The 25,245-nt window shown below is 36.2% G+C and overlaps 1 protein-coding gene across 2 annotated transcripts in view; it reads right to left on the reverse strand.

Moving 5' to 3' along the window:
• LOC133524269 (G protein-coupled receptor kinase 1) overlaps positions 1–25,245 on the reverse strand; it is a 73,816-nt gene that overhangs the window by 33,989 nt on the left and 14,582 nt on the right. For both annotated transcript variants that reach the window (XM_061860176.1, XM_061860177.1), the window contains exons 2-4: positions 24,571–24,647; positions 4,100–4,173; positions 3,769–3,870 (exon numbers count right to left, since the gene is read on the reverse strand). In XM_061860176.1, the coding sequence (XP_061716160.1) occupies positions 3,769–3,870; positions 4,100–4,173; positions 24,571–24,647 (253 nt within the window). The remainder of the gene's footprint in view (positions 1–3,768; positions 3,871–4,099; positions 4,174–24,570; positions 24,648–25,245) is intronic.

Raw genomic sequence — 25,245 nt, forward strand, 5'->3', positions numbered from 1 at the left:
TATTGATCTGTTTTGTTAATTAAGTTCACCGTTTGAATCATTGGTAGAACCCGGTACCCGAATGGTTAGTACAGCTGGAGCCAAGCCACGATAGCAGCTAGCCTGCGATCATCTCATGTTGTCTGCTCGGGATTATGTTCGTTATTGCAGAGGATTTGCAGCTCCCCTCCGTTGCAGGATAACCGTGCAATTAGTCGACGTTTCACTTTTGCTATGTTTTAGGCAAAGTTAGATGTTGCTAATACAACGAAAATTAACATTTAATGTGTGCTAAGAAGCGTACTTAACATTTAAACCTGTAATAGCCGAAGGGAAGTTGTTAGTTTATTTATTTGGGAAACAAACAGCTAACAATATTACATAATATGAATTAATGTTAATAGAACACAAGCCAAAACAGTTTCCACTAGTTAATTAAAACAAAGAGAACTTAGTAAAATACATAAAGTATTATCCAATGCAATCAAGTAGTAAATCGAAAGCTATTTAACAGGTATTTTAGCTGACACTTATGTTTGTTAATTGGGGAGAAGAAAAGGTACAGTACAATATTTACGTTAGTGTGTTAGGTAGCTTGTTGTTAAGTGTTAAGTTAGATTTTTTTTTCTTCATTGAGGTAACATATTTACCCAGCTTCATATTGAACACATCAAAATTGGCATATTTAGAGTTATACGTTGAGCATGCTGTAACTAGATATGAGTTTTTGTTGTACTTTGTACAACAGAATGGAATGGCGAATAACGCTTTTGATCTAGTTCGGGCATTAGGACATCTATATGTAATATTGCTAATAAGAAATATGGATAATAGTTCAATTTTATTCAATTATACGGCCACACTATTATAGCGCAAAGTGTACGAATATGAAGTAGAGTTGGCGAGTAATGTAATTTCATTTGAACTTATGCTAGCCACGCTAACAGTAAGGCCTTCAGCACACGGCGCGTAAGCGTAGGAGACGCGTAAGCGTATCGTAATACGCGCGTAGAACGAGAGCACTACGAGCACGTACATTGCAGTTGTGTGCAATATAATAGCAGTTGTGTGCAATATAATAGCAGATGTGTGCAATGTAAATTATGGAAAACTATAACTTTAGATCAATAATATTGGATCTTTTTATATAATTCTTCTGCATTACTTGACATTGTTTCAAAATTAACTGTAACCTTTACTTAAATAATAATGCAAATTAAAAAAGAATATCATGAAAAAATACAACTGTAATTTAGTATCTTGCCTATTATTTCCAATCGAAGCTTTACATTTAAACCCATGTCATTCAGAAAACTTAAATAATATTGGGGGTCATCCATTAATTACATCACACGTTTAGGGGGAGGAAGGGGGGTCAAGAAAATGTGACATATTGTGTCAAGGGGGAGGGGGGAGTCACAAACTTTGTGACGTCACTTTAACTTCATCAGTAACCCAGTTTTTTTAATTCGCTGTGCACTTAAATAACGAGTTATTGGAACGATAATCATTTTTATTCGTTTAATTTTCTTTCCTAATCGGTTTCGTGTTATAAAATTACTAATATTTCTTTTATCAATTTTTTTTTGAAAATATATAAATACCTAATTTGATTTGCCGATTTCGTTGTAAACAAAATTGCTAAAAATGTGATGTCACACCAGAGGGGAGAGGTTTGCCAAATGCATAGAAATAGGATGGTATAGAACGACTGTCAAACTTCGAAAGTGTGACCAAAAATGAAATGCAAGTGTGTGCGTAAATTGTCTATGTGCGAACAAAAATAGTGATGTCATGTTACAACATATTAATAATCTATCGATGTTTAACTGCTTTATCGACTACTTTTTCAAATGTGTTTGAAAAAGTTGAAAATGATAAAGTTGAAGTTGTTTGAAAATGTGTTCGCAAAGAGTTGACTTACCAAAGAAAATTTGAATTTCGCGCCTTTTCCTGCTGACAAGTTGGGTTGGGTGTGTATACGCTGTGTACAAGTATACGCTGTCTTGTGTTTCCTTGTGTTGGCGGCAAAGCCGTGGAAAAGTGTTTAAATTTATCGCTAAACATGTGCACCTTCAAAAATATTTTAAGTCGGTTGTAAAGGTAATATCTTAATGATATCTTGTGAACAACTAATTCCATACCTACTTATATACCGACAAGTTATCGATACAGTCATATGAACATTTTGTCAAGCCCTAGCGTAAAGTAACAGTTTAGGTTTTTACACAAAATATTCTAAAATATTGACTAATATGATGAAATATTAACACACAATTGAAGAAAAACTTATAATGAACTGTATAAATTGGTTTTTTACACTTTTTATGCTGTTCATTTGATAAAATATCGTTACGAAAATTTCGCTAGGAATATCATAAATGAGTATTTTCCTGGGTTTTTTGGCCCTGAAACACTACAACCCGGCACACAACATGACACCATCGTCACTAAATTACTTAATATATATTTTTCTTTTTGATTCTCTTATATTTTTCACGTTAAAAAATACGGCAATATGATTTTGGCCGCCTCGGCCGCCTTCGAACTCAAAATTGGTTACGTTTTCTCATATGTACGCTGCCTCTTTCGCACTTATGGCTTGTTCATATACGTCATGGCTTCCCTTTCGCACACTTCATCTGTCTGTCAAGCGAAGCGACTGACATGTCTCTGGCCAAATGTGATCAAGTGTGACAAGGAGGGGGGAGGGGTAAAAAAAACCTCGAAATTCGCGTGACGTAATTAATGGATGAACCCTTGGAAGTAAAAAAAACATGAAAACCGGCTTTTTTACTAACTCACGGAAATACTTATAAAAATTTAGAACCCTATAAAAGAAATAAGTATACTTGTGTACTATAGCTTTACATCTAAACCCATGTTCTCCAGAAAAAAATAAAATTTTCTATAGGACGATCTTCGTCGCAGAGTGTACAAGTGGTACATCATTCGGACTTTGTTGTTGATTTTTGACCGACTACTTGGTTTGTCATGGGCGGCACCACGGACCACTTGTACACTCTGCGACGAAGATCGTCTTATAGAAAAGTTTATTTTTATCTGAATGACATGGGTTTAAATGTAAAGCTTCGATTGGATTTCCAAATAGGCAAGATACTAAATTACAGTTGTATTTTTTTCATGATATTCTTTTTTAATTTTCATCATCATCATCATCAGCCTTTTATCGCCCACTGCTGAGCATAGGCCTCTCTTCTAGTACGCCACTTATCCCGGTCCCGAGCCAATCTCATCCAGAAGTGACCCGCAGTCTTCCGAATGTCGTCCACCCAACGAGCCAACGGACGCCAGGCACTCCTTTCGTCTGTAAGCGGCCACCATTCCGTTAGCATTTTGGCCCACCTGCCATCACTTTGCCTGGCAACATGTCCCGCCCAGCTCCATTTTAATTTGGTAATGACGTGTCCGACGTCTTGCACCTTGGTGCGACGTCGGATCTCGACATTCCTCACTCGGTCTTGAAGTTTGATGCCGAGCATGGCGCGCTCCATGGCTCTCTGTGCCACTCGAACAATAAAAAATTCTTCATCTGACGATAACGTTAGATCGTAGATACATCCGCCGAAGACTTCTGACGCCAGCGACTACATGATTTCAACTAATGAGATTTCAATTATAAAAGGATTACGCTTAAGCGGCGCTCACGTGACGCCTACGTGAGGCTTGGTGCCCAGAACTCTACGCGTATCGAAGTCGTAACGTTTTAACTATACGCTTACGCTTCGTGTGGCGAGGGCCTAACATTTGCAGACCAAGGATACTTACATGTGAGTGTGCTAATAATTCCTTCATTATAAAATTGTCATATATATCTCTCGCGATCCGCCGCCTTTCTTCTGGGCACTCTTGTTTTTCATATAATTTAATCTGTCAAAGAAATAAATCATAAATAAAATAAACTTTATATACTTTCCATTGGGGTTATAGAACTGTGAGATCTTTACAAGTTACAAATAAATAATATTAGGATCTATGATAGTGACCATATGAAGTGAAACTTTTTAGGGTTCCGTAGCCAAATGGCAAAAAACGGAACCCTTATAGATTCGTCATATCCGTCTGTCTGTCCGTTTATTTTGAGTAACTTCGAAATTACCTCTTCATAAAACTTTAAATGTGGCACTGGTTCTTCTGACGTCTGTTCACAGAATTCCTTAAATAATAAATAACCTGAAACAACGAGAAAAACAACTGTTAAGTACGATATTGTTAAATATAAATATTATCAAATAATTGGCTTGGTTGAATTAATTTACAAGTGCTTGTTTACACTGGTAATTGGCGGTTGAATGTTAAGTTACGGTTCGTTTACGTCACATATTATCGAAATCATGCGTGTAGTTTGACAGGTCACGTTGAAAATTACAAATTATACACCACTGTACCACGTGACATTAATGATTAATGACATGCAGATACATTTTTGCATCTATCCTGATGAAATTAATAATGTCCAAGTTTAAAATTAATTAAATATATTGCCGATCAATCACTTTGTAATCTAGTAGAATAAGACGGGCCTAAAAGTTCCGCGAGTAGAGAGTTCCTCAACCCTTCTGCAAAATAAAAAAAACCTTTTAGCTCTTTTTTCCCTTTAATCCGATTTTAAGAATCATTAAAATTTTTATTCATTCAGAAACATATCAAAAGATTTAAAAGAGCATATTGCATTTTTTTAAAGATTTCATTTATCTTAGTGAGTTTGATAAGATCAGTCCGTCGATTTGCATTTCATAATTTAAACTCCAGTTAGGTCGGACTGAATTATTTTCTTCTCTTCCGTGCTTTTGCAATGGAAATTTAATATCAGAGAACAGACCAGCCAGATAGTAGTGGTAATGCTTGCCTTATCTAGTAACAACTATATTACACCTATAGTTATACATTTTATCGGGATATCCTCAGTGTAGGGTTCCGTAGCTGATACTAGGATTTCAATAGGTATAAAGTGTATTAACGATTTAATCGTCTATAAACCGTGACGTGAAAATCTGGCACCCCACATTAAGAGCCAGACGGAAAAAAACCCTACATTAATTCGAGGGAGTACCCAAAAATCCAAATAAATAATATGTTTAGTAGTATGTGGATATGACTAATATGTGAGTAGGTACAGTCGAGTTCATAAATATGTATATATGTCTTCATCTTAATCCATTGCAATAAGGTGAAAATATGTATACATATTTATGAACTCGACTGTATAACGAATTTACAATCGTTAGTGCTAAGGGCCTCTGAGCTGAGCCGGTTATGGACATTGCGAAACTTTATGGGTAGTAACCCACCTTTTTGCAACAGACACTTGCAATTAACAAACACGTGCAATCACTCTCTGGAATTTTGTTTCTATTGCATATATTGCAATATTAAGAGGAATTTTAGTGGTAATTTTTCCATACAAACGTTCTTGACATTTTCTCTCGGGATATTGGCCCTAGCTTTTTTTTTTATATGAGGTCTATATTACTAGTGCCTGTGTCTGAACTTTTTGCTTTTTTATAATTATTCTTGTTTTATAAGAACTAGGTTACTTCAAATTCAAACAGCGCTAAATACGGCCAAATAAATACGCCGTAGGTAAAAAGATATCGACAACAATAAACGCAAAAATCAAAACGGCCAGACACAGACAATTTCTTTCTCATTCCGTTCCCAAAATTTTGTTACGATTGGTAAGTTTAAGGGGAAGAAAATGTCGAGATAGTAACCTCGATTTCTGAGATTTACACAGGATTTTTTGCTGCAGTTGCCCTTATTGCTCTAATTTTAGGGGCTGCCCCCATGACGGAGATATTTACCAAAAATTATCAAATCTGAGAACGGGCTCAGTTGGCCTTTCCTCTAAGCTAGTAGGCCCAGTATTTATTACCTTTCATTTTGTTCAGGTTTCTGTAGTGTATGAGACTTGTTCAATCACATATTTAAAAATATTTACCTACTGAGGAGCGAGAAAAACTGTCCGTTTAGAGAGGAAATGACTAGACCGAAATTATATTAGTTATTCAGATCTGTTAAAACTGCTTCAAGTAGTCGTCACCGCTGCATGAGTGCTCTCCAACTAACTGACCGTGAGTAACCAGTAGCTACAGCTGTTTGACACGATACACAGTTACGACCCTCAGAAGTGTAGGAGATGAAGAACTTTTATAATGATGATAAAGAACTCATATGAGAAACAAAGCTACACATTTTAAAGGCGTCTTGTATATGACGCTATTACTAAACACATTAAACTTATCAAATAGGTAGTTTACTTTATAGTTAAAATTAGCCTCACAGTTTTATTTTTATCCAAGTGTGAAATAAATCTTTTCTCAAGTACCGGCGCGCCCAAGATGCCCGCCATTCATGCCGTGTCGACCTCCAGATGTCTATGCCGGCATTATTCAAATACACCACCTATTTTCATATGCCCACGTTGCTTTTGCCAGTGCGATTATATCAATTACTCTGTTTATTAGATAGCTACATAAATAAATCCCGAATAGATTACCGGCATTTCAGAAATAGAGACGGGTGTAGTGGGTGAACGGTCGTTTATAGCATTTAGCGCTTCTTAATTGGTGCAATCTTAAAACATACTGTATAATCCGACAACACTAGTTCAGTTTATAGCCCAAACAAACTCGAATTCACTTTTACGTAAGTATGATATCAGTCTCAGTTGTGGTTGTGCTCTGAACTCGAGTAAAGCGTGCAACAGAAACAGTAAGGCCTGTATCGAAAAAAAAAAACTGTAAATTTCAAGCCCCATGTAATTTGGTTTCTAAACAAGATGACTACGGCATTCTTACCGCGATAAAAAGTCTTATTATTATATATTCCGATATAAATAATTCTGGTTTTACGCTGTTCGACTTTATACCGGTAAATAGAGATCACTGAAAATTGGTCTTTTCCAAAAAGTAAGAAAATTTGAAATATCCTACATGCCTGATTTCGAAACACAAAATTACCTCGAAGTTTAGTGCATTTCATAATAAATAACTAATTTAGAATGTTGTCTCTTGAACAGAGGCCTCGAAGCGGCAGACCTCTAGGAACAAGTGACCCTGGGTTCATCACAAATATTGCTAATAATAGAATTTGCGAAAACGAAGCATACCTGTCATAATTATCGTAAAAACTGAGGTACATATGCGGCTAAAGTGCAACGAACTACGATGAAAGTCAGTTCTTTTCTTCGTACGAAGGTTAGGATAACTAAAGTTACAGAAAATGTGTGTTACTTAATTCTAGGCCAATTCGAAAATACAATTTCCTTCGTACAATAATCGCATTTGGTAGTTGACATAAAGCTCCAAACGTCCTGCAGTGCCGTTCTTTCAACTATTATTGGGCTCAAATCAAAAGTGTACTAAAAGAGAAGAATGAAACAGCCAAAAAACATAAACAATTCCAGCAGGTGACGGGCTGATGCAGGCAAATATGAAAAACGGGTCCGTAAAAAGCTGCCACTGAATGCGCTAGGAAGAAGCTGCCTATCACTCCTACAGAAATAATAATAAATAAATAAAACTGACAAAAATCTAAATTGTAGTCACTTTTTATTGTAGTTGTTCTAAAAACCTTAGTTTGTTCTCAATCGCATTAGATTTTTTTCATTTGAAGTTTAGTTTTTTTTTTTCGGTACACCCCGTAGGATAAAAAATTAAAATATCAGATTAAATTTGCATTCAATTGGAAAATCGGATAAAGAAGTTACCTACTTAGCAAAGCAAGAAACGACAGATAAGTAGTCAAGTCTTTGTAGATTCCAGAGCATCTCAGCAAGGTAAGTAGTGGTTGCCCTAGTTAAGCAGCCCCGACAATGTCCAGCGCCGCGCCGATAAAGTTATTTACTGCAAGTCGGAGTGGGGCCGCCGTAAATTGCATTTGTAACTCGTCTCGTTCCACTGCAATATCGCGCACAGACGCTGACTAGGGTTGTTTTTGTAACTATCTAGATCAGGACCAGTAAAGGTTGGTGAGGTCGTTTCCAGGAATCCATTATAAAAATAACCATACGAGCGTAAAATGTACATGGATATGTCAGATCCGTGTTCTCCACATGGAAACGTAGACTACATTTTCAATAAATTGATCTATATAGACCTTATAGTATCCAAGATATAGCTGTTCTAAGCAGAATCTAACAATCATAGAAGTGCGAGTACTATGGCGGCATATGAAGTACCAAAGAAAGATGGACAATTGTATATGCGAGTTTGAAATGGAGCCTTGGAGCCAGAGGTTGTACACGGTGCCCGCCCGCAGGAAACGGAAAGATTTTAACAGTATTCCGGATCTTATTTAGAGACAAAAATGTCATATAAACTTTAATTTAATTTTTAAAATACCCATTTAAATTATAATTTTTTGTGTTTAAGTGCCTAACGTCTTTTTTATGGCGGTGTCCCCACTATGCGTCCTATTCTAGACGTCATTGACGGATATCAAAGTGACAAGGAACACTTTGAATAGACTAGTTTATACGAAAAAAAAAAATGTACTAATTCATATTATTCCATACCCATACATTTTCCAAGAACATGTACTTATTATGTATAAAATCATACAAGTATAAAAAAACACAATTTTTTTTGGCGGAATTGACTTAAATTAGTATAAGATTTTTTCCTTTTTATGACCTCAGGAATACGTGGTTATTTTTTCTCTTTCCTCGCGGGCACCTCGTATGTATATCGTACGTATAGATAGATGGTTAAGATAAAAGTTCTTAAAACTACGCTAACTCCGACCTTTTGATTTTTTTGTGACTATTTGAGTTTTCATGTAGACTAAACAGAGTTTTCTCCGAAATCCTGAATCCCACTCGTAATACTTATACAATGGATATCCAATACATAACGAAATGTTTTCAATTAATGTAACAAACTTAATGTAATCGTTAAAATGTTCACAAAATTTTATCGTATGGGATAATTGGGATATTTCATACTTTAATGTTGGTTGATGTGGATCAGTCAGTCAATAGTGGTTGGTGCCACTGGCCCTTACCTATTCGTTGTCTTTTTATACTGTTATGAGTATTAGAAAATTAAAAAAATAGCAGATACCATAGATCCTTAGGCATCAGGCAGTGTTCTACCTATCTTAGTAGAAAATATACTTACGAGCAATAAATAAAAAGTTTTATTGTAAAAGTGGATTCTATACAAACATTACAGTGATCCATTTTTATAGCTAGTGAGCTTGAAAGGACGTCGGACAATAAAATTTAGAAGATACTTCAGTAAAACGTCATAAAATCAGATTAGATGTTATAATTTATTTATAAAAAAAATGGTTTTGAGCTAAAATCACTCTACCTACACTCGTGAGTCGTGTCAAGCAAGAGTAAAAAATAATAATATTAGTAATAAAACCGCAGGGCAGCTTGTGGCGAGCTGTTGGGGAGTAACGACCCCACGGACCCGAGTACTCCCGAGAGTCGGTCAGGGTCTCCGTCTCCGGCGTGTCTTCGTCGGTCGGAGTGGACCCCAAGGGGACCCGCAGGACTCTCAGCTCTGGCTTGCCTTCATTGGCCGTCCAGAGAGGAGTCGTTAGAACTAAATGCTCCAGGGGTGGAAGTGAAAACTTGCATAAGACGCGAGTTGGCACAGTGGCTGTTATCAGCCACTGGGTAGAAAGCGGCGTACACCTCTCGACACCCCTGAGCCGCTCACACCGGTGTTGCTCCTGGTCGTCTTCACGACGGCATTTTCAGGGGCCCATCTAGTGGGCGGCGAGTCACCGCCTGCCTCGATAACTAGTGGAAACATTGTTATGGCAGGTGTCCGGACGTCTTTGCAATAACCCAGTCTCATTGTCCTCCCAAACTTCAATCCATAGACCGTTATACTGTTCACTTTACTACAATAGTCCCAATGCCTGTTGCGACCGGTTCATTGGTGTCTATTGTTGCGCCCGTGAACGGGTTCCAGCAGGCGTTCTACATGACATTAAAGCTCTCCAAGAGGCCTCTACGTGTTGGATCTATATCCCCATGCAAGCCTATCAAAAGACCGGGATTTATAGGCCCGTGAAATCCAAGGAGATACAATAATATTAGTAATAATAATACTATTAAGACGTAATTATATATAAGTAAAATGGCAACATTATGAAAATATATCCAGTTAAATTCATAGTTGCCTGTACAATGGTGTGATAGTGATATATTATACACAACGTAAGCTACTTTCACCTTTTTCAGCAAAACTACTTTTCAAGTCTGAGACTCCTTAGTAAGGCGCTTAGGAAGAACTCGGTGAAAATGTAGAATTCTATTTTAATTTCGCTCAACATTCGAGAATACATTTCTTACTATGAATTAGGTTTTAGTAAAATTTATCGAAACAGTTCATTTTTGGTACAAACTTATATCGCCGACTGTACTTTTCTTTCCACGCATGTACACATAAACAGACGTCAAACTTCTATGAAATTATGACGTTTAAAATAACACTTGCACAGTCTGTGTTATCAAAATTGCTGCCGAGTTAGCTTGGTTTGATGTTATATTATTGACAACTACTAAATTTCTAATACCAACACACTCTGTTTACACGCGAAGCATACTAAGCTTATTTACCCATGAATATTGCGTGTCACAATGACTAGCAAACCGATCTCTATGTTTGGCCTAGGTAATAACGTGTTTGCCGCTGCTGACCTAGCGTACTGATAAACAAGCTTATAGGTACAACAATTTCCTCGTTTACAAAGACGGCGGGACCTAGAATAATTCATTAGGTACCGTCGGGCTCGCTGGGCACTTTAGTATCTTGTCATTTTATTTTTTCAACTGAAATGAGTGTATACCTACAGTAAAATCCGCGCATATGACATCGAAGGGAAGTAACTAACACGTCATATTAAACGGATGTCATATAATAATACAGTAAGTTTATACATTATCGTTTGCGTCAAATCTGGTAGTTCTGATTTTTTTGCATACGATAATGATATATACTTTTCATCGCACTTGCTCGAAAAATATCTTATTCCATGCAGGTGTGCTGAAGGACAAAGGCCTATTTTGTTCCCTCGGGAGTTATAGATTGTGAAAAAAAAAGCCCAGGGAGTTATAGCTTTTTTTTTAATTATGTCGCTTATTCGTACAAACCAAGTAGCATAAATGAGTTTTACTTTTAAAATACTGACGTTTATAATTTATTATAAGTGCAAATGAATGCAAAAGTAACTCTGGTCCATTTTTTACAGCTAAACGACAGAACCGATTCTGAAGAAATTCCGCACGAAAAAAGCAGAGTCCTGGGGGTATATTTATTTTATAGAGTATGGACCTCCTTCGACCGAGAGATCGAATTCCACGGACGCTACCACTGGCACAGCTAATTTCTAAATAATTTAGTGAAGTACGTATCCTGCAGACAAGATAGATGAGTAACGACAAGCGGCGAGCAAAGGCAATCAAATCAAGCCACTGCTCAAAATTGCACTACGCCCGCATGTGCACTTCAGTTTCGTATTGTAGATGTTGTAGTGATGTGCAGTAATATTCCGTACAGTAAGGGGCATTGGATACGGTACTAAATATTAAAATTAGTTTTTTAATGGGTAAATAAAATATTTTCTAGCATGAGAAAAAAATAGAGTACAGAACAAAATCAAACTACATATAACAGATGTGTAAATTTCTTGTAATAAACCACAGCGTCGATTTTGGAAGTGAGAAAAAGTGTACTCGAAGAATATAATATATTAACCCAAATCGTTACAAATACAAATCGTTTATTTATACCAAACCTTTTTTACAAATTGACATAAGTGACATAACAGATTTAACTTAACATAGATTAGATTTTACAATTAAGCTAACATCCATCGGTCCCAAATTATAGGTGCAGCCTGTATGTATCTCGGGAACCGGGAAAAATAGATTTTAATGAGAAATATACTAAACTGAATATGATGGCCGTTTTTGAATGAGAAGTCTCAAATATAAAATTAATTCAAGTACAAAAAATGCATGCAGAAATATACAATCAACAATAAAACATACAAGAAGGGGACATGCATTATTTATATTTAAGGAGTGGAGTGTGAGTGTGTGTGTGTGTATATATATATATATATGTGGGCATGTATACGCTACTTAAGTATGAATGATGTGTTCTGTCTGATCGTAAGACTGAGAAAGAAGCCATTTCACAGTTTTCGATTTTAAGATAGAGCAAGGGAAGTAATCGAAGTTACATAATTTGGAAACCTTATTGTAAACTGTAGGGTGTAGGAAAAATGGAAAGCGTTTGCCGAATGCAGTATTAACTCGAGGACAACAGACAGTCAGCTGATTAAGACGTTTTTGACGTCGTCTACCCCGTTACTGAGCCCTAGAAATTGTTCATATACGAAACAGTCTCGAAATACACAGACTGTGATTTACTGATTTTATTTTAGATAAATAAATGTATCTTTAATAAATCTTTTCACCGTAATTTAAAATTAAATATTAAAAATTCCGCCACATTTTTAATAACAGGAATATGCTTTGAAACGCCACAACACTATGTGTACATTGTGTACCTACACTAAGGCCATCCTCAAGAGAAATCAAGATACGTGGTCGTAGTCTGCCTCGTTTAAAGCTATTCCACAACAATATCAGGAACTGAAACGTTCGATTAATAAGGCAATGCAGCTGTCCTGTGCAATACAGGGTGAACATTCAAAATGTCAGTTTCATTAATTTATGATAGTAACTCCGAAAAAAACTTTAAAGAACTAAATTTTTTTGATCCTGAAAAAATGGAGTCTATTTTTTAAAGTATATAGCGATCCTTCTATTTCATCGAAGGAAACTGCCACATCTTGTAATTTTGTTAGCAAACCAGAGCCTAAAAGCAATCGCCTTGCAAAGTCACAATTTTCAGGTTTATATATTTTTTTATTAACTTAAAGTATTTGTATCCTCGACGGGCGTTGGTGTTTCAAAGAATTGCCTACCTTCGTAATTATTTTAGTTGAGCTTTATTTACATAACTCATCCTGTATAGCGCAAGGGAAACACTCAATTGATGCATACTATTAGAGTGCAGTCGGAGAGCAGAGTGAATTGCATTCTAACAAATTAGTGATGACACTGTATTTTATGGAACAGGTAACTTCGTACATTATGGTAAAGTAGTATTTATTTGTAAAACTGATTAGTTATATAGTGTGTACCTACCTAATTAATTACACACATTTACTAATGAAACAGATTCTGCTCGGTTTGTTATAGGGCCCGAAACTGAAAACGGTAAATTAGAGAATAAGCAAAACAATTATCAATCCACTTTTTTGTTAATACACTCAAGGGCTATGAAAACGGGTGATTTGTAAGAATATGTCCATGAAATGTAACCCTTAAAACCATAGCTCTAGAGTGTGTTACCAAAAAGGGGACCTTCAGCGAGGTAATGTATTCCAGCAAAACGATCACAAGAAATGTCAAATATTAAAACTTGCAATGCAAATGACGTACGATTTACATGCAGCAATTTATTTTAATTTATGTTAATAAACATGGTGTGTTTCGGCGTATAGTAAGCCCTTCGTGTGTAGAGTTAGTTAAAGTCCCGACCGCAATCTCAGTAAACAGATTCAGAGAAAACCGAGTTTGGTTGTGAAGAAAATTATCCTTAGCGACATGAGCTAACTTCATTGAAGGGAAAGATTTGTCGCGAATAAGGAAGGGCGTATGTGAAGAAAAGAGTTGAGGGCAGATACGCTGTTTTGGAATGGATTGGTAAAGCAATTGTACGCAGGGCGGCAATAAGCTGAGCGCGGGTGCGCAAACGACACGGTCTGGGGCATTATTACAATCACTTCGGCAGACAAGTCTAACGCTCAATATAACCAGTCTATGTAAGTCTCCGATTAGGTGTATTTCTCAGGTGTGAGTTACACTGGTTTCGGTACAGCGATCGGTAAATTAAGACGAATACATGGACTGCAGCTTTGGCCTTGCTTACATTTAATCTTGTTTACGATACAAATCCCTACAAGAAAGTATAGGAAAGCGACCGTGAATATAAACTTCTCTCGAGATCAATCTCGTAATCCGAACGCATGAGTCTAGGGTTTAGCCGTAGCTCAGCTGGCTTACGGAGGCATCTTAACGTCGGGTGCTCCCGTTTTACAAACTGTCCGCTGTGTTGTGCTTACGAGTATTACTTACGTCTTAGTCGTTACTCTTCACAGCTGGAAGTACTGATTTGTGGTTCCTGTTACTGTTACGTTACTGTGTTTTTCATTAGCTTTATGCAGAGTAGCGGAAACAGGTCCGTAAAAGCTTTCATAAGATCGGACAAAACTTACATAGAGTAAACCAATATTTACGAACATACTACATCGTACTTATCATGAATAACGGGTTGGCTTAAAGTATTGAGAAATTTCGAGTCGGACTCGCCCATGAAGGGTTCCGTACAGCACACGATTTTTACGATTTATGACGTATTAAAAAAAACTACTTACTAAATCTCGTTCCACAACCAATTTTCTCCTACCAATCCTACGAATGTAAGCGGATAGGGTTGACTGTCCCTACTTGTCGCACTGTGAGGGATTGCATTCCCCCATCAGTGTTGTTTTATTTTAAAGTAGTGTTTGCTGTACCTACTAACCCCTTAGTTTGTAAGTTTTTGGTATATTTTAAGTACATTTATATGTGTATAGCGATGGGTGGCAAGTTATTTTGAGAATAAAATAAAATTAACAATGAAAATCCAAAAGTAATTAAAGATATTCGACTTGAAAGTTGTCCAAAGTGTAATGCAAACGGTCAGAAGTAAGATACGCAAAGTTAAGAAAGGGAGCATTTTGTTATATTATAGCATTTGCTTTTAATGTTGGATGTTCTAGTTTGTCATTATATAATCCATAAAGCTACAGCTATTATCTTTATTCTCTGGTTTTCGAAAATAAAATTTAATTCATTACTTTAAGCTAGCCCGTTATTACACTAGTAGATCGTCCTGAACTGAGAACTCGTGATTCACCAAAGACGTGCGATTGAAAAAGTATTTTCACCGCATTACTAGATAGAGTGTATTCATAGATTTTATATTAATGGAAAAGTTATGCTTCCGACAGGACTTGAACCCCCAACCTCCGCAATAGTGCGTTGCTCTTAACAAATTGAACTACGGAAATCTACCCGAACCTCGCAAATCTTTCCATTCCTTCCCATATGTATACACGCCTATAGGGTGGCGTAATTATAGACGCCATTGGACAAAAAAAAAAGTAATTTATGATGGCAATCGTTATTTACAATTTTGACTACAGATTTACGTTAACACATTCACTGCCAGCGCCTTTTCACTTTTAGGCGGGTTCTCTGTTCGTAGGAGGTTTCGCTACGTAAAGTTTACGGCTACGTAGGCTACACTCGTAGGCCGTAGCTTGTGCTGGCACTGAATGTCTTAAAGGGCCTTTCGATTATCAGTTATCAATTTTTGATGAAATTCATGATGACGGCCTTTTTTACTATTTTAACTACCAAACCTATTAAGAGACCTTTCGGGGCCTCGGATATCGATTTCCATTATAATCAGTTTGAGTACGAATTTATATCAAGCGGCCTTTCAGATCCTCAGATATCATTTTTTTAATCATAAAAGACCAATTACGAAGAAATTCAAGATGGCGAACTTTGTCCATTGTTGACCCCCGTTTTGTATTAAAAGTCCTATCGTATACCCTCAAACCTCGATTTTCAACTCAATCAGACCACCTACCAAATAATGTTTGATATGCCCTGAGAAACAGGTTCCCACGTGCCCACCACCATTGACCAGACAACAGTCCACCCATCTTACCTATGGACCTTACGCTATGGCCATGCATACTTTCTTGGAAACGAGTTGAACAGTAGCTATAGCAAGACCCCCCCATCAAATAGCTTTTGGCCCGTCTAGCTCCCTAACCCCTTGATCGATTCTGCTCATGTTAGAACTTAAATAAGAAAATGCTCTTAACTCTTTTTAGGGTTCCGTAGCCAAATGGCAAAAAACGGAACCCTTATAGATTCGTCATGTCCGTCTGTCTGTCCGATTATGTCACAGCCACTTTTTTCGAAACTAAGAGCTATACCGTTCAAACTTGGTGAGTGAGGGGTGGTTGGTGAGGTGATTCTATGAACCGCATTAAGATTTCTGCACAAAAATAGAAAAAAAACAATAAAATTTGGGGGCTCCCCATACTTAGAACTGAAACTCAAAAAATATTTTTTCATCAAACCCATACGTGTGGGGTATCTATGGATAGGTCTTTAAAAATGATATTGAGGTTTCTAATATCATTTTTTTCTAAGCTGAATAGTTTGCGCGAGAGACACTTCCAAAGTGGTAAAATGTGTGTGTGTGTGTGTGTGTCCCCCCCCCCCCCCACCCCCGTAACTTCTAAAATAACAGAATGAAAAATCAAAAAAAAAAATGATATACATTACCATGCAAACTTCCACCGAATATTGGTTTGAACGAGATCTAGTAAGTAGTTTTTTTTTAAATACGTCAAAAAATTAAAAAAATTTTTTTTTTTCATCAAACCCATACTTGTGGGGTATCTATGGATAGGTCTTCAAAAATAATATTTAGGTTCCTAATATCATTTCTTTCTAAACTGAATAGTTTGCACGAGAGACACTTCCAAAGTAAAAAAATGTGTGTCCCCCCCCCCCCCCCTGTAACTTCTAAAATAACAGAACAAAAAATCTAAAAAAAATATACATTACCATGCAAACTTCCACCGAAAATTGGTTTGAACGAGATCTAGTAAGTAGTTTTTTTAATAAGTCCTAAAATAAAAAAAATTTTTTTTTCATCAAACCCATACGTGTGGGGTGTCTACGGATAGGTCTTCAAAAATGATATTGAGGTTTTTAATATCATTTTTTACTAAACTGAATAGTTTGCGCGAGAGACACTTCCAAAGTGGTAAAATGTGTGTCCTACGTGGTAAAATGTTGAACGAGATCTAGTAAGTAGATTTTTTTTAATACGTCATAAATGGTACGGAACCCTTCATGCGCGAGTCCGACTCGCACTTGGCCGCTTTTTTTAGTTTGTTTAAATTGCAAGAATCGTGGTACAAACTATCAAAAATCATACAAACTTCGAAATGCCAGGACGTGCCCCCTAGCCAGTCGTGTGCTCCAAGTTGAGTGTAAGAACTTCGCTCGCTCATTCGATTAGGGTAGGTATTTGAATATGCCTTAAAGATTGTAGGTAATATATCAGACATCGTTATCATTTTGGCAGTCAATTTCCGGCATATCTCTATTGAGTAACAGACAGTATCCAGTTCTTCCATATCCATTAACCTGATAGTTTTATCATACAGGATGGTGCTAATTTATGAGACCATTTCTAAATGGATCAAGCGGTGGGAAGTGGCTAGTAAAACATTAATCATTACTTACCTACAGATCAGTAAAGGTCAAGGGCTACACAAGTACACATAAAGTGTACTTGTGTACCAATTTCAATAAAACAAATTCTACGCTCAAACTTACGTTCGACAAACAATCTTTTCCGAACGTGGCTATCTCCATTGAATCACTGCTTTGTAATTGGCAATACAAAAGTGGACGAGTTTAGTCTACGTTGTTGAAAAGCTCAGACGTAAATCGTTCAAGATGAAAAGAGCGAGTCAAAGGGCCCTCCTGTTTACACAAGACTCCGTACGAGCTAGCATGTTGTTCGTATCGCTTTATCGTACCGTCTCAGGGAAACCAGACAAGTGACTACGCGATGTGTCGTGCTAGTCCTCCCTTCCGTGGTAATGGGGTGGATTGCATGCAGGGATATAGGTAGATTAGGTAGTTGATAGAACATCAGAAACACGATGCTTGCATTTGACCGATCATTAAATCATTTAACGTCAAGTCAGGTGACAATCCCACGAAAATAAAATCATAGAACTATAGAGTAATCGGATTACCTTTTTATCCAGAACGGGTTAAGTAAATGAAAGGTTTCCGATCTCTTTGATGGCCACGTTTATTTGTGAACAGATTGGCCACTAGATCTCTAACGAGTAACGACAGGTCGACAGCACAGTTGGAGATCACACTTACGTGTCGCCATGAAAGGAACCAAGAGGTCTAGTAGTGCCAAACTCTAACGCATGCATATTGAAATGAAATATGTTTATTTCAGGCAACTAGTGGTCCATACATAAATACGTTAAAACTTGTATACATATTTTAAAAATGTTAAAAATAATATAGCTGCGATATATTACGCAACCCCGCTGTGTCCGCGAGCCAGCCGCGGAACCGCCAGAAGGGTGTTACCCTTCGGCCAAAACTCCTTCTTGGTGAAGGTCGCTAAACGTTGATATTGCCACGCGAAGTATGGCAGACGAATCCTGGTTGGGTTGAGGCAATTAGTTCGGTACGCATTTAGGAATTGTAGCTATGGGGCACCAACTATCGCAATCGACAATGGATCAATGATTTTTGGCTTTTGCTCTCAATACGTGCTTGTTTGTATATATTTACGGTTCTGTAAATATAGTCATTACTAATCTTCGGTAGGTTAATTAAAGTAAGAAATATTACTTTGCTAATCCGCGAGAAAATAACGTGTTAGTCAATCTGTGCTAACCCGTTATACTTACTTACGTATTTTTACATGCAATTAATGTTCCCACCCTCCCACCGCAAAAATAAATACGCAAATAAATATAACAACCCACCACCAAAAGTACAAAACTCGACTGAGTCAGTTGTCGGGTGTCAGACCGTCAACATCTCCAGCATCTCCTGAAGATGCCTCGTAGAGAGGCGAAACACGTGTCGAGTTTTGTACTTTTGGTGGTGGGTTGTTATATTTATCTGCGTATTTATTTTTGCGGTGGGAGGGTGGGAACATTAATAGCATGTAAAAATACGCAAGTAAGTATAACGGGTTAGCACTGATTGACTAACACGTTATTTTCTCGCGGATTAGCAAAGTAATATTTCTTGCTTTAATTAGCATGGATTTCCGCAAAGTAACGCCTGATTTTATTAATTATTCGGTAGGTTAATTGGAGATTACAGTCAAATTTACAAGCCGGTTCATTGTGTTAATAGAAATAATTTATAATCGGCTTTTATCGTATTTTCCGTTCGTTAACCTTCTTACAGACATCATTCTACAATTTAAGTAATTCACTTAAGAGGCTGTCAACACCCAATGTCCTTGAATTTGATGTTACTTAAACAGTTTTTTTAAGAAAGACTATTTGTTTTAGTCAAGTAAGAAAAATATATGTTCATATTAATTATATTTCAAAGACCGTGGTTGTACTCGATACATGATTGAACGAAATCGGCTCGATAGAAAATAATTGCAAAGTTTGGTCTTAAAATCACAATTAAAAGTTTTTATGTCTTTATTGTTTTGACTTATGGGTCTGCAATTAAAATCACAATTTCAAAACATGTTCCATCATTGTATCTACTCGTGTTCTACAGACAATAAATCAATTATGAATTATATCTAAACCGTGGTTGAGTAAAATATTACACTAATAATCCACTTTTTTTATTTAAATATTTTTCTTATTATTCCCTTGCCCAGGCCCAGTAACATGCGACAGTGCTATCTCATTTACTCCGATACAAATAGACAGTGTGCGCGCTTTAGGTATTGACAGCCTCTTAAACGGACCTAAATACTTCACGTGAACATTATTATTAATGTATTACTTAATTCACAAAGATGATCATATTTTACGTTTACCGAGAAGTTTCCACACATTTTTGATTGAATCCAATTTATTATTCCCAACTTTGAATGAAGATATATATTACAACTTAATTCAAATATTATTTCTTTATCAGTCGTATCAATAAATGTAAAAAAATAGAATATTTATATTTTCATAATATACTTAGGTCATAGAACGCAAATTACCGTACATGCGAAGACTATTTAGAAACGTCTGACCCCAACCTTCCGACGAACTAAATGGAATTGACTCATTCGCATTTTCTTTAGAGAAGATTACAAAACTCCGGCTGTAAACGAAAGCTCTTTAGATTTTAGAATTATGAAGGTTAATCAAAGAATGTGTCAAATTTTACCTGTTTAAATTAATTCAATGTTTAATCCTTCCCACGTTTAAAGGCGGAACGACACCAGAGGAGTAATGCATCGGCACCCCTTCAGTCGTGTAACACGAGATAACTAACCATACAATACAACAGGTGTGTGCAACTATGCATGCGCGTATATATGTATAGTATCTTTAAGCTCCATCACATGTAAAAGCGCCGCCTAAAACTTGCAGTTACTGGGGTGTCCCAGACGTAAAGAAACAAATTTATTTTAAAAATATGTAGTATAAGATAAACATTAAAACTAATAATTTTGGGTGAAAGTTGTAACAAAATAAATTAAATTTTCAATTATTAATCAATAATCAATCTAAATTTATATCGAATTTGCGCCCACAACAACTTAAAAAGAGTTATGTCAGCATCGTAGCAAGTGGAAATCCGTGATCTCTGCCTACCACAACTTAAAAATATTATTCTTTCAGATTGGACCCGGCCCGTCACATTACGGTTTTTCAAGATATTGCAGTCACGCCTTTTGCCATACAAAATGTTTCATAAAAAATGTGGCTTTTCGTACAATGTCTTGGTCCTAAGTCACATCTATATTACTGAATGGAAATTAATGAATGGTTGTATGGAAATATTGCCTTCATGCACATCATCGGGGTTCGCCGGACGGAACAAAGGTTCAACATCAGCAATCGTTAATAAATAGTTGAGTATTTTTTTCATTTTTACTTTTTTATAAAATTTTCGGCACTTATTCGGCACGTTCCTCTTCGTCCATTATATATCTAGAAGCGGTTTGATTCACATATGTGTTTTTAAACCTAAATCGTTCTTCTTTCGTTCTGGCAACGGACGACATATATATTTTTAATTTATCCGTTGCCACTCTGACGGACGTTGAAGGAGTCTTATCAAAAATCGATTTCACTCGGTTAATATTTCGAGGTACCATGATTGTCCTATTTCTACCCGGAATCTTCATAAAGTAATCTCACCCGTTTCTTCATAATATCTTATTATTCTATATATACTAGCTCTTTCTTAAAGAAAATGTTTTACTATATATCCTTTCATATGTGACTCGTAAAATAAAGGCAATTAGGAATAATCCCATTAATTAACGAGTATTTCATATTCTGATGCTTCATTTTGAAAAACTAATATGTAATAACGAAATTCCCGCTTTAAATGACAGATAACGAAACCATAGACGCAATGAGACCAAAACTATACTTTTGTTTTAATAAAATTTTCAGCCAGTAAGACTTTGAAGGTTATGTCTTTACTTCTGAGACACCCTTTAAAAACGAGATGAAGATGAAAGCGCAAAAGTGCCATGGACATAGTTGCCTTAAGTTCGCTATATCTCACTCAAAGCGAATGTAACAAGAATGTATCGTCGGTAAGTACCTACGAACCTACCCTACTAAGTAGCAAAATGTCACAGAGGGCATTAAGGAGCTTCCTTCCCGCTCGGGCGACGTCCATTAGATGACTGCTCGGCTATTATTACACATCGCAATTGAAATAAATGCCTCAGCCAATATAATCGTGATTTCATGTTGCGCAAAATTGTTAAGTGTGTAAAGGTCTCCGTTATACTGGTTTCTTTAAAGCGAATGCTTGGTCGTGCAAGTAACAAGAATGTAGAGCCAGGGCTATTATTAATGTACAGGCAAAAGGTATTTCAACGAAATCCAGTATAAAAGTGACCTCTAGAACTGTAACGAATATACGTAATCATAGAGTTACGTTTATGGTAGTTCGACTGGAGTAATGTACGGGAATATAGAGCATGAAGACCAGCCATTAAGACCATCCAAAATAATACCTAACTATCTACGTAGTACACTACCGAGGGAAACGATCGAATGGTAATTACGTGTTCCATTAACTGTACGTAAATTTAATTAACTATTTTATTTTGCTTTTTAAAATGATTATAAAAGGAACGCTACTTTTCATTAAAAAGGACGTATAAAATGTAAACGTATTGATCTTACTTTCAGGCTTATAGCCTGATGCTGATGAACTTGGAATACAGAATGCTCGAAAGCATTGATAAAAAAAACCACACTGTGCCTGTATTGATACACTTGATACGCTCGCGCTCACCCAATGCTATGTATGGAATTTTATGTCAGCTGTCACATAGCTGGCGTGCCTAACCCTTCGCATAATGTTACGGGCACACAACGCAAAACACCTGCTGGACTTAAAATAAACGCTAGTGAAAGTTAGATTCGTTCATAACCGCTGCGTACAAAGTCTAAGTATCGGTTCAAATTTTATTGTTTCCACAAGAAAGCAGAAAAATACATGTAACAGGCAAAATCCGCTTTAAATCAAGTGTAAAATAATGATGGCAGATTAATCGACTGTTTAATTATAGCCTATTAAGGTCGTATCGGTCGCTGGCATTAGTTTCGGCTTATGATACGGCATATACAGGATGGCATCGAAAATGTATTTTGTTCTTTAGAGAATACGGGAGTTCCTAGAATCATCTCAAAAGCATTTCTTTGTTATACGTATTTAAGGCTTGCTGACTGTACTTACCTAAGCTGTTAATTTACTTAATACATGACTCAACCTGGCACATGGTTTAAAAAAATGTGTAGTTCATAGATTCTTCTAATGACAATTAATGACATACTAATAAAACACGCATTCAACTGATTTGCAAGACTTGTACGGAGCACTAAAAAAAGAATAATACATTAATTATGGAACCTTGCACATGTTAACATTCTTAGATTAAAATCATAAATATTTCTGAAACAACTAAAAATTGTTGAACAATTAATTGATTGTTTGTTTGATTTAGACGTATTTTACGTAAACTTTAATATTACGTCAACCTGTATGTACGAAAACATTTTTTATCTATCATGTAATTGGTGATACGGGGAACATAACTCAGTCATTACGCACTTAATTATTTTCAATAATGCGAATATAATAGATAGGGATGTATTTGTAAACTATTGCGCAAAACTTTTGTCATCGTACCTACGGTATCGTCTTGGGTCGTCCTAATCGTATTTTATCAAGTTCTTTAATTCGACCCATTCTGCATTCATCACCCATTCTTCATTCGTAACTTTCGTTGGTAGTCTTTGGTCATATTTGTTGGTTGTCTTTTATTTATTCCGGCTCATTTCGGTTTTCGTCAACATTTTCTTTGTGCATGTTTGATGTTATTAGTCTATCTCTTTTTTTACTCTCATTCGTTAATCCTATCGTCTAAGTTCGTATTTTTCTTATTTCGTAATTGATCTCATTATTTGTTGGACATATTCTCCCATACGCTAATCGAAAACTTTTTTTTTTGCTTCTAGAGAAAGAAAAAAAGTATGAAATGCCTACTATACCTAAGTAAGGGGTTTACACTCCTTCGTTCGGGCAATAGGCTTCAAATTATAAAAATATTTTGTAGTTGTGTCGAGATTTTGTACTTTACATGGGTAACGTACTCAGCTATAACAGAATTCTGATTTCTGCCATCTGCTTCTACTTCAACCATTTTATGCTGTTCGCTTCATATGAAATGCCCCAGTGACAGGGTGTCTTGAATCCATATAACAAATATAGATTAAGCTAAGTATCGGAACATGTACTGATGTAAAAAAAAACTTCAAAAAGAAATAAACAGTTCAAATAAAAATATTTTTTTTTTTAATTATCTATAGTCAACATCTACGACACCCACGGGAAGAAGGTGGTGAAATTCTCGACCAGTCACCACACGGGGAAAAGACAAACTACAAATATGACCAAAGACTGACAGCGAAAGTGATGAATAAAGAATGGATGACGAAAGCAGAATGGGTCGAATTTAAGAACTTGACAAAAAACGAATAAGACGACGCAAGACGATAGCGTACGTAACTGCATGAATGCACCTAGTGTTGTAGTATCTTACGTGTATATATACATATGCAATGAAACATAAATGAGTATACTTACTATGAAAATGCTATTACGCATTCATTGGAATGGAATCTTGAAAGAAGAAACTGCCAGTATTCAATAAAATCGGTATACGTGTCACAGTAACTCGGGCTATTTTTAACCGACTTCAAAAGAGGAGGTTATCACCTCACAACTCCGTAATTTCTGAACCGATTTGGAAAATTATTTTTTGATTAGAATTTTCCTTGGTCCCATTTGTCAAAATCCAGTTCTGACTTTAATCCATGAGAAATTGAGGGAACTCCTCAATTCTTAAATATTCGTATTTTCATCAACAAATCACCTCAACACCTCAACGACGCGTATTTCATGTTTGGTGATTTATCTTCTTCGTTAAGTTTGTTAAGTAAGTAAGTTTTTTAGGAGCATTTGGGTCAAGGTCCAGTTCTGATGATGGGTTCCATGAGGAATTGAGGCGATAATATTTTATTTAATCCTTTTTGAAAGAAGGTTTTTTTTTAAATCGAAAGTTTACATATTTTCCACGTCCGTAATACGTAACATAATTACTATATGTAAACACATGTACTTACCTAATACTTGATTGAATATTTTGTCGAAATTTACTTCATTCTTCTTTTCCATATATTTGTGCATAACACTCCGTACACTGAAAAGAAAGAAAATACATTACAATCGCTGTTTGAAAATAATCTTGCATTTAACACGTACCTATATATACATCACGATTACTTCTAGTGTAGGATTAAGATATTGTTATAAATCCTTTTAATTTAAGAACAATGTATTTATAATAATAACGCTTTTTAACTGTAGTAATATGCATATACATTGTTATTATTTTACGGCAGAATATCAAAAGTAGCACACAAGGGTGCACTTAGGGTCCATGTTCTCTATGTCATTCATTTAATGCAGTTGCCGAACCAAAGTAAATTATCGAATCTTAAGCATATGCAAAAAATTAGGTGAACGAATACCTATACTGTCTATTAATCCATCACACTTTGTCGTTCATGTAACTGTCCTGACTAAAGCGCTTGATTCACCTTACTTAATTCAGAATCCTAAATTATGCATCGTAAAAAGTAACGTATGTAGTGTATTCGGTACCCCTAGTGTAATTTTAGTCGATAGCGAAACGTGACTTACGCGTTTGCGTTAAGTCTCATTTTGTATGGGTTTTCGAACAGCGCGCCAAGCGGGACGTTTTGGAAAGTCAAAAATCTCATACAAAATGACACTTA

The sequence above is a fragment of the Cydia pomonella genome, chromosome 13 (assembly GCF_033807575.1).
Source record: "Cydia pomonella isolate Wapato2018A chromosome 13, ilCydPomo1, whole genome shotgun sequence".
NCBI classification, from domain to species: Eukaryota; Metazoa; Arthropoda; class Insecta; order Lepidoptera; family Tortricidae; genus Cydia; species Cydia pomonella.